This window comes from Hypanus sabinus, chromosome 13, assembly GCF_030144855.1.
Source record: "Hypanus sabinus isolate sHypSab1 chromosome 13, sHypSab1.hap1, whole genome shotgun sequence".
Lineage (NCBI taxonomy): Eukaryota > Metazoa > Chordata > Chondrichthyes > Myliobatiformes > Dasyatidae > Hypanus > Hypanus sabinus.
Window position 1 is genome coordinate 84426279 of NC_082718.1, and position 26654 is coordinate 84452932.

The 26654-nt window shown below is 42.8% G+C and overlaps 1 protein-coding gene across 1 annotated transcript in view; it reads right to left on the reverse strand.

Moving 5' to 3' along the window:
* Positions 1–1436: 1436 nt before the first annotated feature.
* Positions 1437–26654, reverse strand: part of scarf2 (scavenger receptor class F, member 2) — a 111075-nt gene continuing 85857 nt past the window's right edge. The window contains exons 9-11 of the mRNA XM_059988061.1: positions 22620–22744; positions 6851–7003; positions 1437–3904 (exon numbers count right to left, since the gene is read on the reverse strand). Coding sequence (XP_059844044.1) covers positions 2670–3904; positions 6851–7003; positions 22620–22744 — 1513 coding nt within the window. The 3' untranslated portion in view covers positions 1437–2669. The remainder of the gene's footprint in view (positions 3905–6850; positions 7004–22619; positions 22745–26654) is intronic.

A 26654-nucleotide genomic window follows, 5' to 3' on the forward strand; every position in this document is an offset into this window, starting at 1 on the left:
GGCACCCTTCACAATGAGCAAAATTAATTGCGCATTTGCCACTAAATTTCAGATCATTTACATTTGAAAGCATGAAGGACGCCTGTGGCGGAACAGCAAGTACACAGCAATCCCAACTTATTGGATTTACGTGGGGCGGCATGGTAGCATACTGGTTAGCACAACGCTTTACAGTACCAGCAACCCAGGTACAATTTCTGTTGCCGTAAGGAGCTTGTATGGTTTCCCTGTGACCACATGGGCTTCCTTCAGGTGCTTCACTTTTCTCCCACAGTTGAAAGATGCACCAGTTGGTAGGGTCATTGTTCATAGTCAATTGTCCCATGATTAGGCTAGGGTTAAGACCATAAGATATAGGAGCAGAATTAGGCCATTTATCCCATCAAGTCTGCTCTGCTATTTTATCAAGGCTGATCCTGGATTGCATTCAACCCCATACACCTGCTCTCTCACCATATCCTTTGATGCCCTGACCAATCAGTAATCTATCATCTTCTGCTTTGAATATACTCACAGATTTGGCCTCCACTGCAGTCTGTGGCAGAGCATTCCACAGATTCACCACTCTTTAGCTAAAAAGAAAATTCCTCCTTCCTTCTGTTTAGAAAGGTCACTCCTCAATTTTGAGGCGGTGCCTGCTAGAGTTCTGGATACCCCCACCAGAGGAAACCTCCTCGCCACAGCCACCTTAGATAGTCCTTTCAACATTTGGTAGGTTTCAATGAGATCCCCACACCTTCTTCTAACTTCCAGTACAGGCCCAAAGCGGCCAAACGCTCCTTATATGCTAAGACCTCCATTCCCAGAATAATCTTTGTGAACCTCCTCTCAATTCTCACTAATAGCAATAAATCCATTCTGAGATAAGGGGCACAAAACCGTTGACAATACTCCAACCATAGTCTAATTGTGTACTCCAACTTCCAATCAGGGGTTGCTAGTTGGCACAGCTCCAGAAGGGCCTGTTCTATGGTGTATCTCAATACATAAATAAAAAGATTGTAATCTTGGCAAAATTAATGAAAATTCAATATTGCTTTTTCCCTCAAAATCAGTGCAATCCTTTCCAATAATCTTAAACTCTGAATGTGTACAAGAAATACCCAGTAATAACAAAATTTGTGGAAAATACTTTGTGGCGGGAGAAATAGACCAACACAGTACTAATAATTTCAGATTTCCAGCATCCCCCATCTTTTGTTTCTGCATCCCATACGAGAGGCTTAATTGAACAAGACTGAAACTGTAGGCTGGTGATACACCAGGGTGGGCTAGCTTATGGAGGAGACACAACTCCCTCACCCTTCTCCATACTCCTGAATCCCTTACGTTCCTGGAGTAAGCCCCCGACTATTCCAGGAAAGACATTTATCCAACTACATCCAGTTAAGAGAGAGGGATCGGGGGTGAGGGGAGAAATGCAACCACAAGGCAACTGAGGAAAGAAAACTTGTTTATTCTTTTTGCTTGGCATTTTTAATCAAACTTGAAAAAAAAAAATATCTTACACATAAAAATGATTGTATGCAGAAAGAAGCTGGGACATAGTGCGCCAAGAGTAGGGAGTCCCAGTGCGCTGACAGCAGCACAGTAATCCCAGCCAGTTCAGGCTCTTCCCCTCTCCATCTCTCACAGATGACAGCATGGCCAAGTGTTACCGAATGTCTCACGCACATAATATGCAAAACTGTAAAATACATCAAAAGCATTTGAGAGGCTAAACCTATGTTTGCAAGATGCTCCTGAAAGCTAATACAAATACAGTGTGACTGTTGAGAATCTCACTGCAAACTCCCACCTCTGCAAGCCAGTGATCAGCAATGACACTTATATAATGAACCAAACCATTCTGTGACCGCCAACTCTTCTCCCTGGGCTCTCTTTTCTCCAGGATAATTTTCTGCGCACTCCAAACTGCTTCAGGCATCATCTCCTGCCAACAATGACCCCTTCCCTGTCAACTTCAGGTTCTTGTCAATCTCCCTTCTCCACCTCCTGTTCCCTGCCACGTCTCAGCAGCAAGGTGCCCAAGTGGAAATCACTGAAGCAAGTGCAGCACCAAGCAAGTTACCAGCTCTTAAGCAAGGCATGTCACCTTCATCTCCCGGCCTTGAGCCTCTTAATCATCCATTTTGTTTCAGTCACTGAGAACTGTAAAAGAGTTAAATACAAAAGCCTGCAATCTGATACTGAATAAGATCACAAAAAGTGATGAGGAATTGATGTGTTCCTTTCTCGGAGAAAGCTTTGCTGTTGTAAAATTTATGGAAATACATGTCACAAAAGGTTGGATTCTTCTGTCCAGAGAACGAAGCCTAACTCTATAAACAATCTGCAATAATCAATGGTTCTCTCTATCATTACTGCTCATCAGTCACAGATAAGGTCATGGGAAAGATTCTTTGGTCATCTATCAGAGTCAATACAATACTTAATTCATTTGGCATTGTTAGTCCACATCTGACCTTCAGGGGAGGGTAAGTGAGGGGAAAGACACTCAGATACATACAGCATATTAAAAGTTAGTAATTTATCTGATGCTTCTGGTTGGGCCACTGCAGTGCAGTACAACTACACAGCTCCTTGGGTTTTCATGAGGCTTATAACCACCCTTCTGCCCTGCTGCACTGTGAGCTGGACATCAGCCAGTGGGAGTATGTGGCTTCTGGTTATGACTCCTTTACAGCCATCACCTGAGGGGACATGATGGGTGTTTTTGGATGCGATTCCAAAGTTGCCTCTTTGCTGCGTTTCCTTGGAGGCTTTTTAATTGGTGTCCTTTTGGGTGTCTGCTCACCCGTTTCCTGTCTGGCCTGAGAACAGTTCATTCCATCTTGCTCCTGATAGCTGCAGTTCTCCGGGGTCGAACCGCCGACACTGCCTCCCGCAGCCTCCTGCTGCTCCGGAGAAGGGCTGATCATCTTTTGAAGGTTGCTTGTCGTCGGAATGACCGCTCGCTGGCTGTTGGCGCCAAAGGAACGCTTGGCTTTTTGCGGGGGCGTGGGCTTCTCCCGCTGCTGGTGGGTGGGAATCAGCCCGTTCTGCCTCATGTTCACCTCTGACTTATTTAGGCTCTGGGTTTTCTCTTTGAGCTGGGCAGCCAGCATGGTAGCCGTCTCTGGGGATAGATGAGGGTGAATTACCTCAGGCCTACCCTTTGCCTGTGGGGGATTTCTTTGCGACTCTCTCCCCTCCACTGGCTTCTTGTCATGGGGTGAAGGTCCACTCCTTTTTGATGCACTCTGGATGGTGCCATTAAGATTCCGCATCTGCTCCGGGCTTGTTTTGCTCTTCTGCACTATGCTGCCCTGACTCGGTTCGTTAGGGGTGTGTTCCCTCACCCGGCTGTGGCCCTTGTCCTTGCGCCTCAGCTTGACCTCGCCGGAAGCTCTCTTCTCATCTTGTCTGCCATAATGTCCAACAGAGGATTCGCTCACATTCCTTCTCCTGCCATCTGAGGCGATATGGTGGCCCTCCGTCTGAGCGGACGCCTTATCCAGAGACGGAGATCTTGCAGTTGACGCTGTGTTAGGTTGGCTGGAGTTAAATTTGCCATGAATCCAGGATAACTTGGGCTTTGTTGACGGGTCAGGAGGGGGAGGCTTGGTCCTCTCAGGGGAGGGCTGTTTGCCACTGATATTGGTGGCTCTGCTGCTGTTGGTGTTGATACTGTTGTTGCTGTCTTTTGACTGTTTGGACAGTCGAGCGACTTTGGCGTACACTGCCCCACTGGTCGAGCCGGAGCCGTTGCTGGAGGCTTCGCTGTCTGACAATTTAAGAAGCAGCATGTCGTTGGGGTCGCCTTTCAAGCATGTGTACTCCCCAGCATCCTCTTCACTAACAGCAGGGGCCAGTTTTTCCGCCAGGTTTGCCTTGTCACGGACACTGCTCTCCATGATACTCTCTGTAAGATTCAAAGAGAATGTCAGGACACTGCCTTTGAGAACGCACTATATTTCATATTCACAAGAGCTTCTGCAGATGCCGGCAATCTTGATCAATGCGCACATGAAATGCTGGAGGAACTCAGCAAGTCAGGAGGCGTCTATGGAGGGGGCAGAACAGTCGACATTTCAGACTTTCATCGAACTGGGAAGGAAGAGGACAGAAGCCAGTTGGGGAATGAATACAAGCCAGCGGGTGGTAGGTGAGACCAGGTGAGGGGGAAGGTGGGTGGGTGGGTGTTAGGGGGATGATGTAAGAAGCTGGGAGGTTGCAGGTGGAAGAGGTAAAGGGCTGAAGAAGAAGGAAGTGAATAGGAGAAGACAGTGGACCATGGACAAAAGGGATGGAGGAAGCGTGCCAGAGGGAAATGATGGGCTGGCGAGGAGAAGGGGTCGGACAGTAACCAGAAATAGGAATGGAAAAGAGAGAAAGAGAGAGGGAGGTTAAATTACCAGAGGTTAGAATAATCAATATTCATGCCATCAAGTTGTAGACTACCCAGACAGAATACGGTACTGTGCAAAAGTCTCAGGCACGTATATACAACTAGGGTGCCTACGACTTTTACACAGCACTGTATTTGCCAATGTGGAGCAGAGGGTGAGTTTGTAAACTTGGTGGGAGCAAAGGATGTTGGGGGTGAAGTAGGTGGCAGAGAAGGTGTGCCGGAACAGTGTTGGGCGTGGGGGAGGGGGTGATAGCTTGGGTGCAGACACAACCAGCCCTGAGACATCAGGCAAGGTAATTCGATTCCAAACAATTGGTTTATTGGTCATCACAGAATGTCCGTCTGGTTCTTCCCACTCCTTCTCCTCTCCCTTCCTCCTTTCCCAACCATGACTGCCCTCTCCCTGGCCCCTTCCCACTCTCAGCCAACAATAGAGACCCATATCAGAATCAGATTTATCATTACTCAGATATGTCCTGAAATTTGTCTTTTTTTTTGCAACAGCAGTATAGTGCAATGCACAAAATTACTACAATACTGTGCAAAAATCTTCAGCTTCCTAACTACCTCGCTACTGTATATACACCGTAGGTTTCTTTCAGCCATTGAACCTACTCCGTCTCTCAGAACTGTCCCGTATAGCCCTATTTCCCTCTTCTATTTTTCTGTAACCTATTCTCTTTTCCGAATACACAGCTACATCTGGGATACTTTACAGGAGACAGCTAGGCTTTCAATCAGCATGTCCTTGGAATGTGGGGAAAAAACTGGAGTGCTTGTGGAAAACCTGCTACACCACAGGATTCCCTTAAACAAACCAAAATCTACAGTAGTTGTTGATGGTGACAGCTACTCCAACAGACAGAATTAGGACTATTGACTACCAGTCCTAATAGCAACACACACAAAATGCTGGAGGAACTCAGCATGTCAGGCAGCATTTATGGAAATGAATAAACAGTGGGCAGAAACTCTTCTTCAGGACTGGAAAGGAATGGGGAATGTGACATAATAAAAAGATGGGGGAAAGGGAAGGACTAGCTAGAATGTGATAGGTAAACCAGGTGGGCTGGAGGAGAAGGAATCTGATAGAAAAGGAGAGTGGACCATAGGAGAAAGGAAAGGAGGAGGAGGTGATAAGCAGGTGAGGAGAGACCAAAGGCAAGAGGCCAGAGTTGGGAATAGAAGAGAGGGAGGGGAGTGGATTTTTTTTTACCAGAAGGAGAAATCAATATTCATGCCATCAAGTTGGAGGCTGCCCAGACAGAATATAAAGTTTTGCTCCTTCACTCTGAGGGCAGCTCCGTCTTGGCACAAGAAGAGGTCATGGACCGCCATGTCAGCAGGGGAATGGGAATGGGAATGGGAATTAAAAAGTTGGGTCACTGGGGGTTCTGCTTTTGATAGATGGAGTGAAGGTGCTCAAGGAATCAGTCCCCCAATTTACGCCGGGTCTCATCAATGTAGAGGAAGCCCCATCGGGAGCGCCATGTGCAGTAGATTACCCCAGCAGATTCACAGGTGAAGTGTTGCCTCACCTGGTAGGACTTATTAGGACTTTAGGAAGGAGATGAATGAGCAGGTGTGTAGCACTTCAGCCACTTGCAAGGATAAGTGCCAGAAGAGAGATTAGTGGGGAGGGACAAATGGACAAAAAGTCCTGCAGGGTCCAATCCCTGTGGAAATCAGGGAAGGGGGGAGGTAAAGCTATGTTTGGTGGTAGGCCTGACAGTGCTCATTCCATTGAAGTCCCCAGTATGGGAAAGGAGAAAGAGACAACTTAGTGGGTGGTAAGGTTTTCAATTATTGTTGAGTTTGTAATCATTCCTCTCAACACAAATACGAGTAAGCAGTTCTCAATGCTCCATGATTAATAATAAAGACCCTCCCCCCCTTGACTCAACAGCCGATAAAGATCTTGCGTTATTTAATTCAACGTATGATTAGGTTAACTCAGAAACAAAGAAAGACAATAGACAATAGGTGCAGGAGTAGGCCATTTGGCCCTTCTAGCCAGCACCACCATTCACTGTGATCATGGCTGATCATACACAATCAGTACCCCCTCTCTGCCCTCTCCCCATATCCCTTGACCCTACTATCTATAAGAGCTCTATCTAACTCTCTCTTGAATGCAGCCAGAGACTTGGCCTCCACTGCCTTCTGGGCAGAGCATTCCACATATCCACCACTCTCTGGGTGAAAAAGTTTTTCCGCATCTCTGTTCTAAATGGCCTACCCCTTTTTCTTAAACTGTGGCCTCTAGTTCTGGACTCACCCATCAGCGGGAACATGCTTCCTGCCTCCAGTGTGTCCAATCCCTTAATAATCTTATATGTTTCAATCAGATCCCCTCCCCATCCTTCTAAATTCCAGTGTATACAAACCCAGTTGCTCCATTCTTTAAAGGAAACTTTAACCTAGTTTTGTACACACATATGCAACTATTGTACTCACCCTCATGAGGCACACAATACACAGGGCCATCATCCGCTGTATCAAAAGATGAGAAAGAGCCATGGGAAGACCAGGAGGGTGAAGGCTGATCCATCATTGAAGGTGGCTCAATGAAGCTACAGTTCAGGGTGTTTTCCATATCATGATGGGCCACTGGAAAGGAATAACAAGTCCAAAGTAAATCCAGTCCAAAGAAATGCCTACAGCCTACATCACCCACTCAGCATTGAATGACATGACTTTTACCAGGGTAGTCTACAGAACACTGTGTACAATAACCCACTGGATCCTCTTGCCCCCTGCTCCCCAGAACCTTGCTCTATCATTGTAGTTTATCCTTGACTGTACCACTGGAAGATTACACTACAGATTTAGTATGCCTGTCTGGATAAATGCATTCTCTATCTCTCATTTAATATTCTGGCTTGACCTATCCTTCAATGATTAATGTTATCCTGCTAATGGGACAATCTTGCACTTCATTGAGGTAGTGGCTCCTATTATTGAGTGTTAATGAAAAGTTCAAAATGAAAGTTTAAAAGTTCAAAGTAATTATCAAAATACATATATGTCACCGTATACAACCCTGAGTTTCATTTTCTTGTGGGCATTCACAGTGGATATGAAGAGATTTAATGGGATCAATGAAAAACTACACACAAAAATGGACAAACAACCAATGTGTAAAAGAAGACTAACTGTGCAAATACAAACAAACAAACAAATAATTTTGTGAATATGATTTGTTGAGTCCACAGGTTGTGGAATTAGTTCAATGTCGAGGTGAGTGAGTTATCCACGCTGGTTCAGGAGCCTGATGATTGAAGGGTAATAATTGTTCCTGAACCTGGTGCTATGGCATCTAAGCAACATGCACAAAATGCTGGAGGAACTCAGCAGGTCCAAGACCCTTCTTCAGGACTGGAAAGGGAGGAGGAAGATGCCAGAATAGAAAGGTGGGTGGAGGAGAAGGAGGACCAGCTAGAAGGTGATAGGTGAAGGCAGGTCAGTGGGAAAGGTAAAGGTCTAGAGAAGAAGGAACTTGATAGGGGGAAAAAATTACCAGGAGGCGAGATCGATGATCATGCCATTAGGTTGAAGGCTTGAGGGTGGCTTCATCATGAAAAGAGAAGGACATGTCAGAACAGGGGAGATAGGAATTAAAATGGTTGGCCATTTTTGGTGAATGGAGTGAAAGTGCTTGACAAAGCAGTCCCCCAATTTACGTCAAGTCTCACCAATGTAGAAGATGCTGCATCCAGAGCACCAGATATAACAGATGACCCCAAAATATTTGCAGGTGAAGTGTTGCTTCACCTAGAAGGACTGTTTGTGACCTAGAATGGCAGTAAAGGAGGAAGTGTATAGGCAAGTGTAGTATATCTGTCACTGTGCCAGGAGAGAGATACATGGGGATGAGTGAATGGGCAAACAAATCATCCATAGATGCTGCCCGATCTGCGGAGTTCCTCCAGTATTTCAAACGATTCAAATGGTTCTGTTTATTATCAAAGAACGTACACCATATATGACCTGAAATACTTGTGTTCACAGACACTCATGATAAACAGAGCCCCAAGAAAATGAATGACAGAAAAAGCATTCGAACCCCAAAGGCCCCACTCCCCCATGCAAGCATCAATGCATCAGCCTTTCCCATTTCAGTAAAAAAACATCAGGGCCCACCACCCACCAAGCTATAGCAAAGCATCCACACTTTGTGTGGGTTGCTCTCAATTTCTAGCCCTTGCAGAATCCCTGGTTTTGGTGTGGGGCCTTCTTCCCAACAGCAGGCGCAAAAAGAGAGCATGGCCTGGATGGTGTGGGTCCTTATGATGATGAATGATGCTTTCTTGTGCCATTGCTTCTTGTGGATGGCTGTTCCTGTGATGGACTGGGTTGTATCCCCCACTTTTTGGTTGAGAAGCAGTTCTTGCCCTGCAGCCCTCCAGGATGGGCTTCACTCACTTTAACATTGGAACTAACTCTGCAGGCTCTGTACTCACTTGTGGGGACTCTGCAGCTCGTGGTCTGGGTGTTTCTTGGTTACTTTCCTATTATTATTTGCACAATTTGCCCTCTTCTGCACACTGGATGTTTATTAACCCAGTATTAATTAGATGACATTTTTGCTTCCTGTTCTCTTCAGACCACTACTGTGTAAAGGCTAGGGTGGTAGCACACAGACACTGGAACCACAACACTAAAAGTGTAAGTGTGTGTGTGCGTGTGTGTGTGAATGATACTGAATCTCATGCCAGGAACTTCAGAAGTAGCCCAACTCTATATCCATTTTGTCCACTTGGGATAAGCCCCTCTGATATATTATTAACTTAATTTTAGAGGAATTGATCCAGAGAGAGATACTTTAATGCCACTATCTGCAAGGCATAGCCCAATATGGGAAGTGTAGCAATGCATCGCGGACTGCTGACCATCTTGTGAGCAGCACACTCTGGAAGCTTGTGGATGAGCCTCGTGCCTGGTTCTTCTGCATTAGTGTGGCGAAGGAGAAAGGGAGGTGAGCAAGCTTTAGCCTATTGATTCCACTGCTTCTCGTGGCTTCAGTTCCAAATTTAATGAACGCACCGCCTCTCATAAAAGAGATAAAATCATCTCTCTGTAGCACAGCTTCTTGCTTACGATAAATCCTCTCTCCTTTTCCAGTCTTTAGTTCTCGCAGTGCCTCATGTTCCCTGTGCCACCTTTGTGCTGACTACCTAAAAGGCTTCCTGCATTGTGAAGTAGCAGGGTGCTAACTAAACTGTTTACTAACATGGATGTAACACCATGGTAATAGCTCAGGAACATGCAAAGAATTCCTAGCTTTTGGAGTTGTAATGGTGCCCAGCTTTGATGTGGTCACTTCATTAGGCTGTGGTAGCAGCTGAGGGCAATTATGGTGGATCTGCTAATCATGGTTTCCACATCTACCTCCTTAATGCACACCAACTGATGCAGCAAAGGAAAATAATATTTCAGGCAAGCTGCCAGCCTCCTGGGATGAAATCAAACCCTGACTCTCTGTCAGCAGAGAGACCGACAGGAGCTTCAGAGCTGCCAGAAATGGGCCAGATGCAGCAGTAAAGCCATCACAGGGCACAGGCATGCCTCACGTCTGGTATCTTGTTTGCTGATGACTGTTGAGTGGATTATGTGGGTAAAGATCAATCAGGTTTTGATTTCACTGTCATCCTGTCCACTTTAAGTTCATTACTCAAACTAACTCAGGCTAACAGTCTCAGAGGTTGGGTAAACTTTTGTGAAATGGGAAGTTGGTCTACTTTGCTTGTCTTGGTTTTGGTCTATACCAAACCAAAATATCGGTCACCCTTCCTCTTATCAACTTTGCTTATCACAATACTGGGTATAATTACGGTATATTAAAGTTATTCTATAAATACAAGGGCAGCACAATACCATAGTTATTAGCGAAATGCTATTACAGTAAGATCGGGATTCAATTCCCACCGCAGTCTGAAATGAGTTTGTACGTCCTCCCCATGACCGCATGGGTTTCCAGTTTCCTCCCACATTCCAAAGATGTACGAGTTCTGGTTAGAAAGTTGTGGACATGCTATGTTGGTGCAGGAAACATGGTGACCCTTGCAGGCCACCCTCACCGACCTCAAACTGTGTTGGTTGTTGACACAAACAACACCTTTCAATGTACACGGGACAAATAAGGCTAATCTTTAATTTTTAAGCCACTATGGCTGAAGCTGTAAGTCAAGATGGAATGATTTAAAAAATATATATTTTATTTTTCGCTCAGCATAACAAAACTTTCAATTTTCAGACACATTTACATTTACATTTCTTCACCTCACAGATATCAGCTATCAGAACACTTCCATCAAAATACAGACATCATCACAACATCCTATACAAAAGCCTTATTAGTATAACAGACAGGTTTACATCTATATACTGTAGAAAAGGTTGCCATGTTTTATGAAAACTATTTGTTTTTGAGTGTACCATACATATCAAAAAGTCCATAGGAATGTTTTCCATGATTAATTTATGACAACCAGAAAGTCCAAGGGCCTTATCAGATATCCAACAAAGTAAAATGTTCTTCCTCGCACAAAAAGCAGGATGTTAAAAAGTTTTTTTCTGATGTGCACTAATAATACAACTGCTGGGTAAGCCTAAGAGAAAAGATACTGGGTCCATTTCAAGCTCCAAAGCAGGAAAATGTAAACTCTTATGCAATAGAGGATGCACACATACATAGAGCCTTAGGCACATATACATCGTGAGGCAGCCTAAGACTTTTGCACAGTACTGTACTTGTCAACGTGGAGCATAGAGTGAATTTGTAAATCTGGCAGGATCAAACTATGTTGGGAATGGTGAGGGTGGAGCACCGTGAGAGGGGTGTGGGACAGGAGTACCAGGGGCAGGTGGTAGCATGGGTCCGGACACACCTAGCTCAGACACAACAGGCAAGGTCATTTGATTCCAAACAACTGGTTTATTGATCATTACAGAATGACTCTCTGGTGCATCCTGCCCCCTCCCTTCTCCCTGCCCCCTTCCCACTCTCAGTACACAATAGAGACCCATATCCAAATCAGGTTTATCACCACTTAAGTATATCAGGAAATCTGTTCTTTTTTGTCGCAGCAGTACAGGGTAATTAATAACATTACTACAATACTGTGCAAAAATGTTAGGCTCCCTAGTGATATATATGTGTCTAAGACTTTTGCAGAGTGCTCTTTTTGATGCTAACCACCAGGGTCACTGCCACACCAGTTTCTCTTAAGAGACATTTAAAATACATGGTGCTCTCCATGATATTGGGTGTCCTTTTAGGCTTAGGCTTGTCTACTGCAAAGAAGGCTGAGAGGAGATTTTTTAATAGTCAACAAGTTTAAATAGGGGTGTTAGAGTGAAGATATTTTCATTGTAGACTGTCCGGGGACTAAGGAATAGAGATTCAAAAATCTGTTTGGAAACATTGAACAAGTACAGAAAAGATTATTTTACAGTCATCAGCATCAGAGGGATGATAGCAAATTTTTCAGGGATTTCAGAAAGGGAGTGGATAGGCAGTCAAGAGAGAGAGTAATCTGCGTGATTATATGGAAAGAGGAAAGATGTGACTGATTGGGGTTTTTCATCTTGAAGCGGGCATACAGTCAGCGGCCACTTTATTGGGTACACCTGCTCGTTAACTTTAATATCTAATCAGCCAATCATGTGGGCAGCAACTCAGTGCATAAAAGCATGCAGACATGGTCAAGAGGTTCAGTTGTTCTTCAGTCCAAACATCAGAATAGAAGAATAATGAGATCGGAACGACTTTGACCACGGAATGATTATTGGTGTCAGACAAGGCGGTTTGAGTATCTCAGAAATCGGACTTTCTGGGGTTTACAGACAATGTTGTGAAAAACGAAAAAAAAATCTAGTGAGAGGCAGCTCTGTGGGAAAAGAGCAAATTGTTAATGAGAGAGGTCAGAGGATGATGGCCAGACTGGTAGAAGCTGACAGGAAGGTGACAGTAACTCCAACAACTATGCATTACAACAGAAGAGCATCTCTAACCATACAGCAAGTCAAACCTTGAAGTGGATGGGCTACAGCAGCAGAAGAACACACAAGGTTCCACTCCTGTGGCCCTCTTTATTACCTAATAACGTGGCCACTGAGTGTAGGTTTAAAGAGCTTAATAGCTTTGATTTGTGGCATAACAACTTAATGTTTCAATGACTGTATAAAAATAGACTGACTGAACTGTTGATCACTTACAGATGTAACTGACAAATAACAGACTATTGTGTTTTGTTTTCCATCAGCTAATAAAGCCGACCCCATCTTAGTTTGATGTATACTCAAGTATCATTGTCTGGATCAGGTTTCTTAAGGATACAACTGCAAACATATTGTAAGTGTACTTTTTTCTATAAAAATAAATACTCCAATTGATATGATTTCCAACATCTTTTATAAAGTAAAGGCAAATCTCAGTTCTTTGCATTCAGATTGGAGCATCCAAGTTAAACTATCAGAAAAATACACTGACACAGAAAATGATAAATAAGAAATAAAGACATACATTTAAATAAAAAATTTAATGCACAATATAAGGGGTGATTGATAAGTTCAAGGCCTAAGGTAGAAGGAGTCAATTTAGAAAACCTCGCACATTTATTTTTCACCACAGTCCCCTCCTACATTTACACACTTAGTCCAGCAGTCATGGAGCATATGGATCTTGGACCTCCAGAAAGTGTCCACAGCAGGAGTGATTGATAAGTTCATGGCCTAAGGTAGAAGGAGATGAGTTACACAGCTCTCGTTACATGCACATGCAGGTCAACTCTTTGAGTGATTATGCAGAAAGTTTGAAATAATAACTCATCTCCTTCTGCCTTAGGCCACAACCCTATCAATCACCCCTGATGAGTTATTAACTGATGAGATACTAACTTCCAACTTTCTGCATAACCACTCAAAGAGTTGAACTGCACATGCAACGTGCATGTATTGAGAGCGGTATAACTCATCTCCTTCCACCTTAGGCCATGAACTTATCAATCACCCCTGCTGTGGACACTTTCTGGAGGTCCAAGATCTGTATGCTGCACGACCGCTGGACTGTGTGTAAATGTAGGAGGGGACTATGTTGAAAAATAAATGTGCGAGGTTTTCTAAAATTGAATCCTTCTACCTTAGGCCACAAACTTATCAATCACCCCTCATAGGAAATCTCTCTGATTTTCACTGACCATCCTCTCTTTACTGTATGTGTTGCATGTGATGTATGTATTGTGTTTTGCACCTGAGTCCTGGAGAAACGTCATTTCATTTAGCTGTGTACATGTGTACAATTGATTGGCAATAAACTCAAATGAACTGATGAGTCAGTGCTCCTCTATGTTGAATAAAAATTGGAATAAGCACAGAAGGCAGCAAGTCTAGAGAATGTATTCAGAGTTGGTATCTCCAATGTCCTCTTCCAAAAGTGTTTTGACAGTAAGATCACACACTGAACTGGCTGAGCCCTAAAGATTTAGCTGCCAGGGTCAGTGACAGGTAGTGAGTGGAATAGCATGAGGGATAAACTGCTTTCAATCAGTCTCACCACTTTAGCAGGGGCAGGCGCATCCATTCATGATACCATGATGGGTATCCTTGTGGGGCTCAAAGCCTTGTTTGATCTCTCTATCTGTTAAGTGGCATTACTATAATGCTAAATGGGGTTGATGCAGAATAGAGTTGCCAGCTGCATTGGGCTGGCATGGGTACCATTAGTAACACCCAAACTGTGCACCACCACAATCCATTACATCATGGCCCAGCAAGCCTTTCTCTCTACAGTTTAGTCCTGTTTCAGTGACAAGTGCTGAAAAGCATGCAGGCAGGAGGAATAGGCAGACCTGGATAGGATGTTCTGACCTGGATAGGATGTTCTGACCTGTTGAAGACGCAGTGCAGGACTGCATGCACACTCCATGGCAAAAATGGAATGCAATGGATAGGGCAAAGTGATCTCACAACCAAAGCCTTGCAACTCACCACATCTAGCGATGCATGGTGGTGGAATACTGAACAGCTAATTGATGAAGTTAGATGTTGGTGTAGAGATATGCCTCTACAAAAAGAGGCATAAGGTGCTCCTTCCCTCCACTAGCCTGAGGTCACCCTTCAGCAATGTGTAACACCTGCTTTGCCCCGATCAGGGTTTACACGAGGCAATGGGAGCAGCCGGTGCATTTCGCAAACCCTGGTTATGCAACCACTGATGCCAGGCAGCCAGTCGCCAAGGAGTATTTATAATGACTGGGGTTTCCCATCTTGTATAGACACTGCCCAGAAGAAGGCAATGGCAAACCACTTCTGCAGAAAAATTTGCCAAGACTAATCATGGTCATGGACAGATGGGAGACCGTGATTGCCCACGTCATACAACATGGCATACTGATGATGACGTATGGATGAAGGAAGTTCCTAGAACCTCTCCATCCTCAGTAATGGTAGGTCCCAGCAGAAGTGCTGAGCAGATCATACTTCTCAGTTTCCTCCATAGACTCTCACCATCACATATGCCACTCTTCAGTCAATTTCATTCACCCCATGAGTTATCAAGATATGGTTAGGTGCATTGATTACAGCAAAGGTTAAGGAACAGAAAACACCACAGCTATAATACCAAGCAACAGTACTCCAGAACTAATTGTGCATTCAGCCAAGTTCTTGCAGTGCACTTATAACAATGCATCTATCTGACAGTGTGGAAAGTGTCCTGTTTATTCAGTTCACAAATCACTAGGCAAAATAACCCAGCTAATCGCCTAACTTCAGACAACAGCAACCCGATGGAAGGTGTCACTATAGCAGAGAAATCACTCAAGTGGAGAAAGATATTCTCCTGAGGGTTTATCCCCTTAATGGAGACCTCCTGTATATGACTTGGTTTAATAAGCAGAGGCTGTTGCATGGGCAGCCACCACACCATCCTTGACTGATTGGGGTCAGGGTCGAGTGGCATGGAATGTAAGATGACTGGGGACCCTTCACAGCTGCAGCCTTCCTCCACCTTCACTGCCGTGGTGATGAGACATCATCCTCTGCTAGCTCTACTGTTGAGGTGTTGGTTGGATCATTCTTTGTCTGGATCGTCCCCGTTGATCTTACTGCCGAGGCATCGCTAACCACTTCTAGCAAGATTTACACACCTATAACCTAGTTAGTAATAACTAGTTTGGATTTCAGCAGGACCACTTAACTCTGGACCTCCTCTCACCCTTGATCCAAACATGAATTAAAGAGTTCAATCCCAAAGGTTAATTGAGAATGACTGCCAATGACATTAAGGCAATACCTGACCGAATGTGGCATCAAGGTATCCTGGTAAAATGGTGGTTAGTCAATATTGAGGGGAAAAAGCTGCATTAGTTGGAATTATATCAGTACAGGATTTCCTCAAGGCAGTGTCTGAGGTCGAACCAACCATCACAGATCTTCCTTCCAACATCAAGGCGGAAATGAGGATATTTACTTATGATGGTACATACAAATGTCAATTCCATTCACAATTCTTTAACAAATGGAACAGTCCATGCCTGCTTGCAAGACTGTAACAATGGTCGTAGATGTCACAGAAGTACCAGACAATAACCATCATCAATAAGAAGGAGTTACAAACTACCCTGAAACTCCATGGCATTCTTACTTGCTGTAACAATTTGGGGGATCACAATTGATCAGGAGGCCACTGGGGAAGCCACCTACTGTATGTACCCAGATGCCACTGGAACGTGGTTGAGGAGCTGCCTGTAAGTCGATTGTGATCAATCACAGCATGCAGCTTTGGATGGACTTATCAAATTGAAAAGTGGGCAAGTGAATGACAGTAATTAATTTTTTACAGACAGAGCAGTGCCACTGCAGGACAGTCACTGGAAACTCTACAATAAATGACTACAAATATCCAAAACCTTTCCATCACAGAAGATACAAATCAGTTGTGCGATAGAACACTTACCTGGACGTGGTAATAGAACACTCAAGATGCTCAACATGACACAGTTGATTGCTAGTCTAGTAATCACCCAGAGCACTCAGAAGATACGGTTGCAGATTTTTTTCCAAACTGCACTGTATTCACTCATTAGGCTGCTCCGACAGCACCTCCCAAATCCACAAACTCCACTGCTTAGACTGTGCTAATTGTCCACAAGAAAATGGTGTTGAGTCATCTGAGCTTCAGGCACATCACCAGCTGCAGACATCGTTCACCCTTCAAGTCACACACCATCCTGACTTGGAAATCTGTTGCAGGAATTGGCTCTAAATTCTGTAAATCTCTGCCTAGCAGCACAGTAGGAATACCTTTACTGGGTTCACCACCATTTTCTCGTGTACAATTAGGCAAGGGGAATATAAGCTGGCAATACTAGTCAAGTACAGATCACTAGTCAGGGTGACAGATCAATCCAAAGCTATAAGCCATGAAGTACTTGTCACAGTAGAGCTGGCTCCCCAAACTCATTACAATGAGATCTGGGTGTAAATATCCATGTCACATCATGTTAGATGTCAAAAAAAGTTGACAAACTCTCTGACTCAAGCCTGACCAGGCAGCTCTATAAACAATGATATCAATCTTCCATTTTTTAGATCCTAATTCCCCAAATGGGTGGTGGGGCAGAGATACATCTCTACCAATGGGGGTGTGAAGTGCTCCTTCCCTCTGCTTGCCTGCCGGTCACCCTTGGGCAAAGTGTAGCACCTGCCTAGCCCCCACCACCAACCACGATCAGGGTCACGTGAAGCTGTGGGAGCAGGTGGTGGATGGTCGTATGAGCAGCTGGTGCATATCACAAGTCCTGGTTATGCAACCATAAACGCCAGGCAGACAATATCTGAAGAGTACTGATGACAGCTGGGGTCACCCATCTTATAAAGACACTGCCCAGAAGAAAGCAATGGTGAACTACTTCTGTAGAAAAGTTTGTCAAGAACAATCATGGACAAAGACAGATGGACGATCATGATCGCCCACGTCATGCAACATGGAATATAACGAATAAATGAATACCCCAAAAAGAGCCCATGTGAAGACAATTGTGAGTTTCATTTCAGGTTGAGTATAGATAAATCCAGCTTGGGATAGTTGTAGTTAAGTTCTTTTGAAATGGAGCTTGAATTTTCTACCCACACGAAACATCTAAATCAAAATTTTCAAGGGTTAGTTTGATTTGCATAACTTGCAGCTTTGTATATTTAAACAAAGCTGTAAGAATGTTTACTTATAATTTAGTTCCTGGGAGGGTTTAGATTTAAAATATTTAACACAGCAGTTTCCAATTTTTGAGCAGTAACTAAAAACAGGTTGTTTAAAATTGGAATCAATGCAATAGCTGAAAAGTCAACAGAAGAACATCTAGTTCTGACATGTTCATTAATTGGTCCATTTTTGATCTCATTTCAATGCCATTTATTAGCAGGAATGTAAAACAATAACAATTTGAATTCATAATGCAGCTTTAAAACAATAGCATTTTCAAACATTCTTCATAGGAGCCTTATCAAAAAGAAATTATTTATTGTGTTACAGTGTGGAATAAGCCTTTATGATCATACAAACCACACTGCCCAGCAATCCCCTGATCTAATCTGGGACAATTTATAATGACCTGTTAACCTACCCATCGGCATATCTTTGGACTGTGGGAGGAAACTGGAGCACCCAAAGGAAACTCATGCTGTCGAAAGGAGAACGTACAAACTCCTTACAGGGAGCAGCAGGAATTGAACCCGGGTCGCCTGTACTGTAAAGTGTTGTGCTAACCACCATGCTGTCATACTGCCCTAATATGCAGGCAGCTGTCCAAAGAGGTAGTCCTGAAGAAGTATTTTAAAGCAGTATACCATGGACCCTTACCATTAATTGAGGCGTCCATTGACTCAGGTTTGGGAACCCCCAATTTTAAAAGAAGAAAGCAATGGAATGGGGTATTATCTCTGTTGCTGAGATAATATTCTGGGATGTCAGTGGGCCAGAATGCGAGAAGTGTAGGGGCTTCAGAGGATTGTTGGGCTGGAACTCATTATGCAGATTGGGATTGGTCAGGTCATGGAGGGATTTGAAATCAAAAATTTTAAGAATAATGGTGACTAGTTAGGATACTATGTAGATTAACGAGCATTGGTAACAGGTGAATGGGAAGGGACATGTTAGTTTAGAGGCAGCAGAGTTGGAAAGATTGAAGGTACTGTCTGGGCAAGAATTTTCACTTTAACACAACACTGGAGAAGTAGAAAGTAAATCAACCAAAATATAAAGGCCTCAGGATCTGCACATAATATTAAAAACATAATTAAAAATGTAACTGCAGATGCTGAGAGTCTGAAATATATTCCATTAGGAGTTTGAGGAGATTCAGTATGTCACTCTCGAATTTCTACAGATGTACCGTGGAGAGCATTCTAACCGAATGCTGCACTGTCTGGTATGGGGGGGGGGGGCGGTGGGGGGGGGCTACTGCATGTGATCAAAACAAGTTGTGAACTCAGTCAGCTCCATCATGGGCATTCGCCTCCCCAGAATCCACGACATCTTCAAGGAGCGATGCCTCAAAAAGGCGGCATCCATCATTAAAGACCCCCATCACACAGGACATATCCTCTTCTCATTACTACCCTCAGGTACAGGAGCCTGACTGCACACACTCAACGATTCAGGAACGGCTTGTTCCCCTCTGCCATCCGATTTCTGAATGGTTATTGATTCCGGAAACACTACTTCACTGCTTTTTTTGTACTACTTATTTAACTATTTTATATATTACATATACATATATATATATATATATATATATATATATATATTCACAGTTGTCACTATCAGTCATTGCAACGTACTGCTATCACAAAAGCAACAAATTTCACAGCATTTGTTGGTGATATTAAAACTGATTCTGATTCTGAAGCTGATGGAAACTTTCAATAGGTCAGGCAGTAACTGGGGAAAGAGAAAATGAATCCTCTGGGCCTGAAGAAGAGTTTTTGACCCGAAATGCAAACTCTGTTTCTCTTTCCACATATACTGCCTGACCTGCCGGGAGTATTCAGCAGATTAGCTCTTTAATTTCAATACATAGCTTTCAAGTGAGACAAGCTCCTGCAGAAAGGAAGAGGTCTGGATATTCTTCAATACATTTCCAAAACAAAAGTGGTGTGCAGCTGCAAGCTGGCTTAACTGAGAGAGAGAAAATAAAGCAATCTGCACACATTTCCAGGATTCTTTGGGCCAGACAGGAGATTTGATTCCCGGCTTTTTGCAGAAGTTTACTTCTGCACTCTTTGAACCTCACTAGTCTGGAAAACAGCAGCTCTTTTGGTCTGCTAGAATATTTTTATTTATTTTATTTAGAAACACAGCATAGTAACAAGCCCTTCCAGCCCAATGAGCCCCCGATGCCCAATTTTACATTCAAACCCCTTACATATAATTTTTAAAAGTCAATGAAGACTGGTGAAATCCCTACGGACTGGAAATGGGCTAACATTGTCCTGATATTTAAGAAGGGTGACCGCACTGACCCTGGTAACTATAGACCAGAAAGCTTAATATGTATTGTAGGTAAGATAATGGAAACATTAATAAAGAACAAGAAGGAAAAGCAGCTGATAAGAACGGGCATGTTAGCAGAAAGCCAGCGGGGTGGGGGTTCAGAAGGGGGAAATTACGTTGTACTAATATGCTCATGGTCTATGAAGAGGCAACTAAAATTTATAATCACAATAGGGTGGTTGATACTATTTGCTTGGACTTTCAGAAGGCTTTTGACAAGGTACCCCAAAATAGGTTAATAATCAAATTAGAGGAGGTAGGGTTTCAGGGTAAAGTGGCGAATGGGTGCAGAAATGGTTCAAAAACAGAAAACTATGAGTTATAATGTGGGGATAATTTTCACACTGAGAAGATATTAAAAGTGGGGTTCCCAGGAATCAGTTTTGAGGCTGCTGCTGTTTTTAATCAACATTAATGATTTGGATAATACATAACATGTAAACTAGTAGAGTTTGCAGATGACACAAAATTAGGGAGACAAGCTGATAACACTCAGGCAGCAGAATCAATACAGTTAGATCTAAACAAAATCCAGATGTGGGCAGATAAATGGAAGATGAAATTTAACGTAAAAAATGTAAAATATTACACATAGGAAGTAGAAATATTAGATATAAATACACAATGGGGTGGGGTCTTGAGTTAGAAAGTGCACTGTATGAGAAGGATTTGGGCGTCCTAGTAGACTCAACAATATTAAACTCTAGATGATGTTGACATCTAGAATGATTAGGAAGGTCAACAGAATGTTGGGCTATATAATGCAGCCAGTGGAATTCAAGTCTAGAGCTAGTCTCCCTAAGTTGTATAATGCGCTTGTGAGACTACACCTTGAGTACTGTGTACTATTTTGGTCTCCATGTTTTGCTAAGGGTGTGAAGATGCTGGAGAGAGTTCAGAAAAGGACAAGACTTATTCTAGGTTTGCAGAGTATGAACTATGAAGAAAGATTGAAAGAAGTAAAACTTTTTAGCCTAAGTAGATGTAGAATGAGAAGTGACAGGATTGAAGTGCTTAAAGTCATTAAGAGTATAAGAAAAGTGGAAGCCAGCTGCTATTTCAAAATTAATCCATCAACAAGGATCACTAGGGCCAGAGGTGGAGACTGGTTAAAGGAGATTTCAGGCTAACACCAGGAAGCATTTCTTTACACAGCGAGTTGTGGACACATGGAACCAACTACCTAGATGTGTAGTTGAGAGTCGTGCCTTAGAGACTTTCAAATCTAAACTCGATAGTTATTTCAACACACTATGTGACTAGGAATTTGGCAAGGTTTGCTGGGCTGAATGGCCTGCTGTTGTCAAAAACTTCCTAATGTTCTAATCCCACATGACCAATTAACCTACTGATCCATATGTCTTTTGAACGTGGGAGGAAACTAGAGCACCCAGAAAAAAGCCTCATGATCACTGGGAGAACGTACAAATCCTGTGACAGAATTGCACCTGGGTCACTGGCATTGTAATAGTGTTACTTTACCATCCCACTCCCTGGTATTTAAAGACAAACATACAAACTATATTCATTATCCTCAATCTGACATTTTACAACTTTAAACACATACTGCTGGCAACTCAAGGAGCACCATGGAGAGTCGATATGTCCTGGGCTTTGAAGACATGCCTCCTGTAGACACTGTTCCTTATCAGCCTCACCAGGTTTTACTCTCTTTCAGGAAGGGTTCACCAAACTCCTTCCCAGTGTACCTTCATTCTGAAACAATCCCCTGTAGCTGAAAGTTACTGCTGGTATTGTGTTATGATCTTTTAAGAACTGGCTGCCAAGAACACAGCTGCTAGGCTAAATGTTTACAGCTCTGAGAATTTATAGCAGAAGTAACCTTGCAGTAAAGCTAGCAAAGAATGACATTACACGAGGAAACACAATTATACTGTCCCTTCGGTCACACAATGAATATCTTAGTCTTTATGGGATTTCAATCATGACCTTCCTATGATTCATGATAACAACATTAGAAAGTTGTAAAGCAATTTCCAGACCAAGGGCTGTTCCTTATCAAGAAAAATTCTCACTTTCTTCAGAATGATGTTTACTTAAATAACAAAAGGACGAGAGTTCCTCTTGGGGCCATTGAAATTGAGAGGCTTTGGGCAAAATGGTCGTGTAACGGTTAGCACAACAGTGTACAGTATCAGCATCCTGGGGGTTCAATTCCCGCTCTCGCCTGTGAGGAATTTGCACGTTCTCCCCGTGAGTGCTTGGGTTTCCTCTGGGTGCTCCGGCTTCAACCCACAGTCCAATGATGTACCAGTTGGTCATTGTAAAAATTGTCCTGTGATTAGGCAAGGGTTAAATCGGGGGATTTGCTATGCAGCAGTTTGAAGGGCTGGAAGGGCCTATTCAGTCCCGTATCTCAATAACTAAATAAATATAGATGAAAATGTTGCTACACAACTTTTTACAAAGATATAAGATGTATAAGCTCCATCTGAAATAAACAATAGATAAACTCCACAGATACAGCTCCACATTAGCTCACATTTTTGCTAATCTACAAACCTCCCATTCAAATATTGACCGCTATCCTTTGTCATTCACGCAATTTCCTGTTTTCATTCAGATCCTAAAAATTTCCAAGCTATTCCCTTCCGAAATGAAATATCCACTTGTGTGACGTAAATATGAAAGTACTTGTGAAGAGCTGCTCACCTACAACCTTTGGGAATTTCTGCCGCTTAATGGGGATTCTGGGCAGCTTGGTGCTGATCTGGCTGATGGTGCCACGCAAGCGTCTCCGTGCCTGCTTGCCTCGAACGGTGATGACTTGGTTGGAACTAGTGGGAGATAAAGCACATAATGTTAGATAGGTACTGGCACTTCCAGTTTGCAACTGCCTTTATGTTGGCTTTACTTGCCCTTTTTCCAAATCAATCCATAAATTATGCAGAGTATACTGTCTAGCCGGTGAAACTGCTATCATCAAAAATACCCATAGAATAGTTAGTCTGAAGAAATACATTCCTAATTGTAATTGCAAATTACTCTGAAGATTATCAACACTGTAGACATCATGCCTCTGAAATACAGCTCCATTCACTCTGGCAGAAGACTTTGAACCAAGACGAGACTGCATATTCTCTCCTATTCAGCACCTTTATCAAGAATGGTCAGCTTTCCTTCTTCAGCTACATCCGAACTGTTGGGGGAGGACAGTGTCTTTGATCAGTAGAGCCCGAATATTAACTATCAACTTGTACCATCCATCACAAGTGGGACTTCCTGGTGGCCATACAGTTTAATTCCAATTCCCATTCCCATTCAGCCATCTTGATCCATAACCTCTTCTTATGCCAAGATGTGGCCATCCTCTGGGTGGAGGGGAACACCTTATATTCTGTCTGGGTACCGTCCAACCTGATGGCATGAATATTGATTTCTCCCTCCAGTGAACAATCCCTCCTCTATTCCCCTCTGACCTTTTACTTCTTCTTACCTGCTTAGTACGTCCCTTTGGGTCCCCTGCTCCTTCCTTTTCTCCTATTATCCACTCTCCTCTCTTATCAAATTCTTTCTTCTCCACTCCTTAACCTTTCCCATCCACCTGGTTTCACCTATCAGTTTTCAGCTAGCCTTCCTTTCCCTCCCCGCACCTTTTTATTCCAGCATCTTCCCCCTTCCTTCTCAGTCCTGAAGAAGGGTCTTGACTCGAAACGTCAACAGTTTTATCCTTTCTATAGATGCTGCCTGACCTGCTGAGTTCCTCCAGCATTTTGTGTAGATTGCTTTGGATTTCCAGCATCTGCTCGTGTTTGTGACCTACTTCTGAACCTTTGATTCTGTTTACTTCAGGGGAACAGCTAGAGCAAGAGAATCTTTTGGATTTAGTGTCAGCAGCCAGAGATAAATTTCTCCCTAACTGGATGTCTGCAAAGAAGGCAGCTGACAGGAGCATACAAAGAGACAAGTTAACAGCTGGAACAGGGTATACAATCCTTCAGATCTGCTCCCTCAACCAATAAGGTTGTGCCGGATCTGACTGTAACCTCGCCTCACATATCACCCCCAGCAACAACAATAATCACTGACTATTAATTACTTTAAATATATTCAACAAATATGCTTCCACCACCCTTTGAAGAAGAGAATTCAAAAGATTTGTGACCCTTTGAGAGAAAAAAATCACCTCAGCTCAATTTGAAGTGGACGAGCAGTTATATTTGCAGTGCGACCTCTAGTTCTTGATTGTCTCAAAAGAGGAAATACCTGATCCTCACCCAACATGTCAAATCCCCTCAAAATGGATTATGTTTCATTCAAGTCCTTTCACACTATTTTAAACTCTGACAGGCAAAACTCTAGCATGACTTTCTTATAAGTTTGCAAAGATTTGGCTTGTCATCTAAAGCATTGACAAACTTCTATAGATGTGAGGTGGAGAGTGTATTGACTGGTTGCATCATGACCTGGTGTAGAAACACCAATGCCCTTGAATGGGCTACAAAGAGTAGTGAAATAGCCCAGTCCACCATGGGTAAAGCTCTCCCCACCACTGAGCACTTCCATATGGAGTGCAGTCACATGGTCCATCATCAAGGACCACCACCATTCAGGCCATGCTCTCTTCTTATTCCTCCCATCTCAAAGTAGGTTCAAGAGCCTCAGGACCCACGGTTACGAGGTTCAGGAATAGTTCTCTTGAACCAGAGGGGATAACTACGCTCTTCCATCACAGAACTGTTCCCACAACCTATGGACTCACTTTCAAGGATGCTTCATCTCATGTTCTCCACATTTATTGCATAGTTATTACTATTAATACTATGTCATTACTTTTTTCTTTATTTTTGTATTTGTGCAATTTTTTTTCTTTTGCACACTAGTCATTTGTCCATCCCGATGGGTGTGGCCTTTCACCGATTCTATTGTGTTTCTTGCATTTACTGTGAATGTCTTCAAGAAAATATGGTGACATGTACAGTACGTACTTTGATAATAAATTTACTTTGAACTTTAAATGATCAACTTTCCTCTAAAGATAACCCATTCATTTTGGATATCAATGGAAGAAACCTTCTTTGAACTACATCAAATGCATTACATCCTTCCTTATATAATTAGTAGAGCTAATAGGACTTGATGTTTCAATCCCTATGATAAGTTAGCACTCTCAATGTTGGCAGTGGGCTTGGAGTGGTGACAAGGAGGGTAGGTACCTCATCGGGCTCATTAGGTAGGCACCTTCCTTCTTTGACATTTCATTGATAAGCCCATGATGTCTCCAGAGGGCTCAACGGTGCTACCTGGGGTCCCAGATATATCCCTCTCAGTCCATACCCTCCTGTCTTCATCTTGCAGCTCAGTTGTTGTCTTTCCTTTTAATCCAAGTCCAATTACTGCTTTCTTCTGCTGCACTTGGCAAGGACTTGATTGCTTGTTGGAGTGAATAACCCCTCACCCCCATTTTCTTCAACAGACTGGTTGTAGATGTAGCAACAAATCCCCTGCATCCCATTTCTATAGGGTAAATCTTGGTCTTCCAGCCGTTCTGGGCAGCTTCAGTTGCCAGTTCAGAGTACTTGGTCTTTTTCTTCTCATAAACTCTCACTGTCCCAGTCCTCCAGAAGCACCTTCAACAATCCTCTAAGTAACAGAAACAAAACCTCCCTACTTTTGTCTTCAAGTTCCCAAACAATAAAGATAATATTCTGGTAGTTTTCCTCATTATTTGTAATACCCTACATAATAGCCTTTGACGATCCATGCTGTGAGGATCCTGACCTGTGTTTGAATTATGCAACTAATCTACACATTTAAAATTTTTTTTTTGCAAAAATAGACCATTTTCCCACATTAAACTCTGTCTGGCAGATTCCCATGTCCAATCTCCCTACATTGATTTCTAGCCTGCCTACGTCCTATCATGACCTGCAAATTTAATAACCATAATTTTGATGCCTTCGTCAAAGATATTCATAAGTTCAAAGTAAATTTATTATCGAGGTATGTATATGTTACCATATACTATCTTCAGATTCATTTTTCTGTAGGTAGTCACAGAAGAACAGGGAAGTACAATAGAATCAATGAAAAGCCACATACACACAAAGATGGACAAGCAACCAATGTGCAAAAGGAGACAAACTGTGGAAATACATAAATTAAACAAATAAATAACACTGAGACCATGAGTTGTGTCCTAGAAAGTAGGGCTCTGGGTTGTGGAATCCTTTCAGAGTTGAGGTGGATAAGGATATCCATACTGGTTCAGGAGCATAAATTCACATAAATTGTAAAAAGCTGAGCCCTCAGCACACTTAATAAGTCTTGCCAACCAGCAAATAAAAAGTGACATTTATTCCTATGTTACTTCTTGTTAGCCAGCCAATCTTCTGTACGTACAACTTTGTTATCATTTATGAGCTATTATCTTTCATAAAATACCTTTGACACAGCATCTTATCAAATGTCTTCTGGAAATTAAAGAAGTAAAGAATTAAGAAATTAAAGAAGTTAATCTACCCATTCCCTTTTATCCACAAGACATGTTTCTTCTACAGCAAACTTATATAAATCAATCACACATGATTCCCTTTCACAAAACCATGAACTAACCTGATTATCTTGAGTACCCCATTTCTTTCGTATTTTCTTCTATCATTTTCCTATGACAAATGTTAGGTCCACTGGTTTATAGTTCTCTGCTTTCTATTACCCTGCCCTTTTGAATAAAAAAATATTACAGTA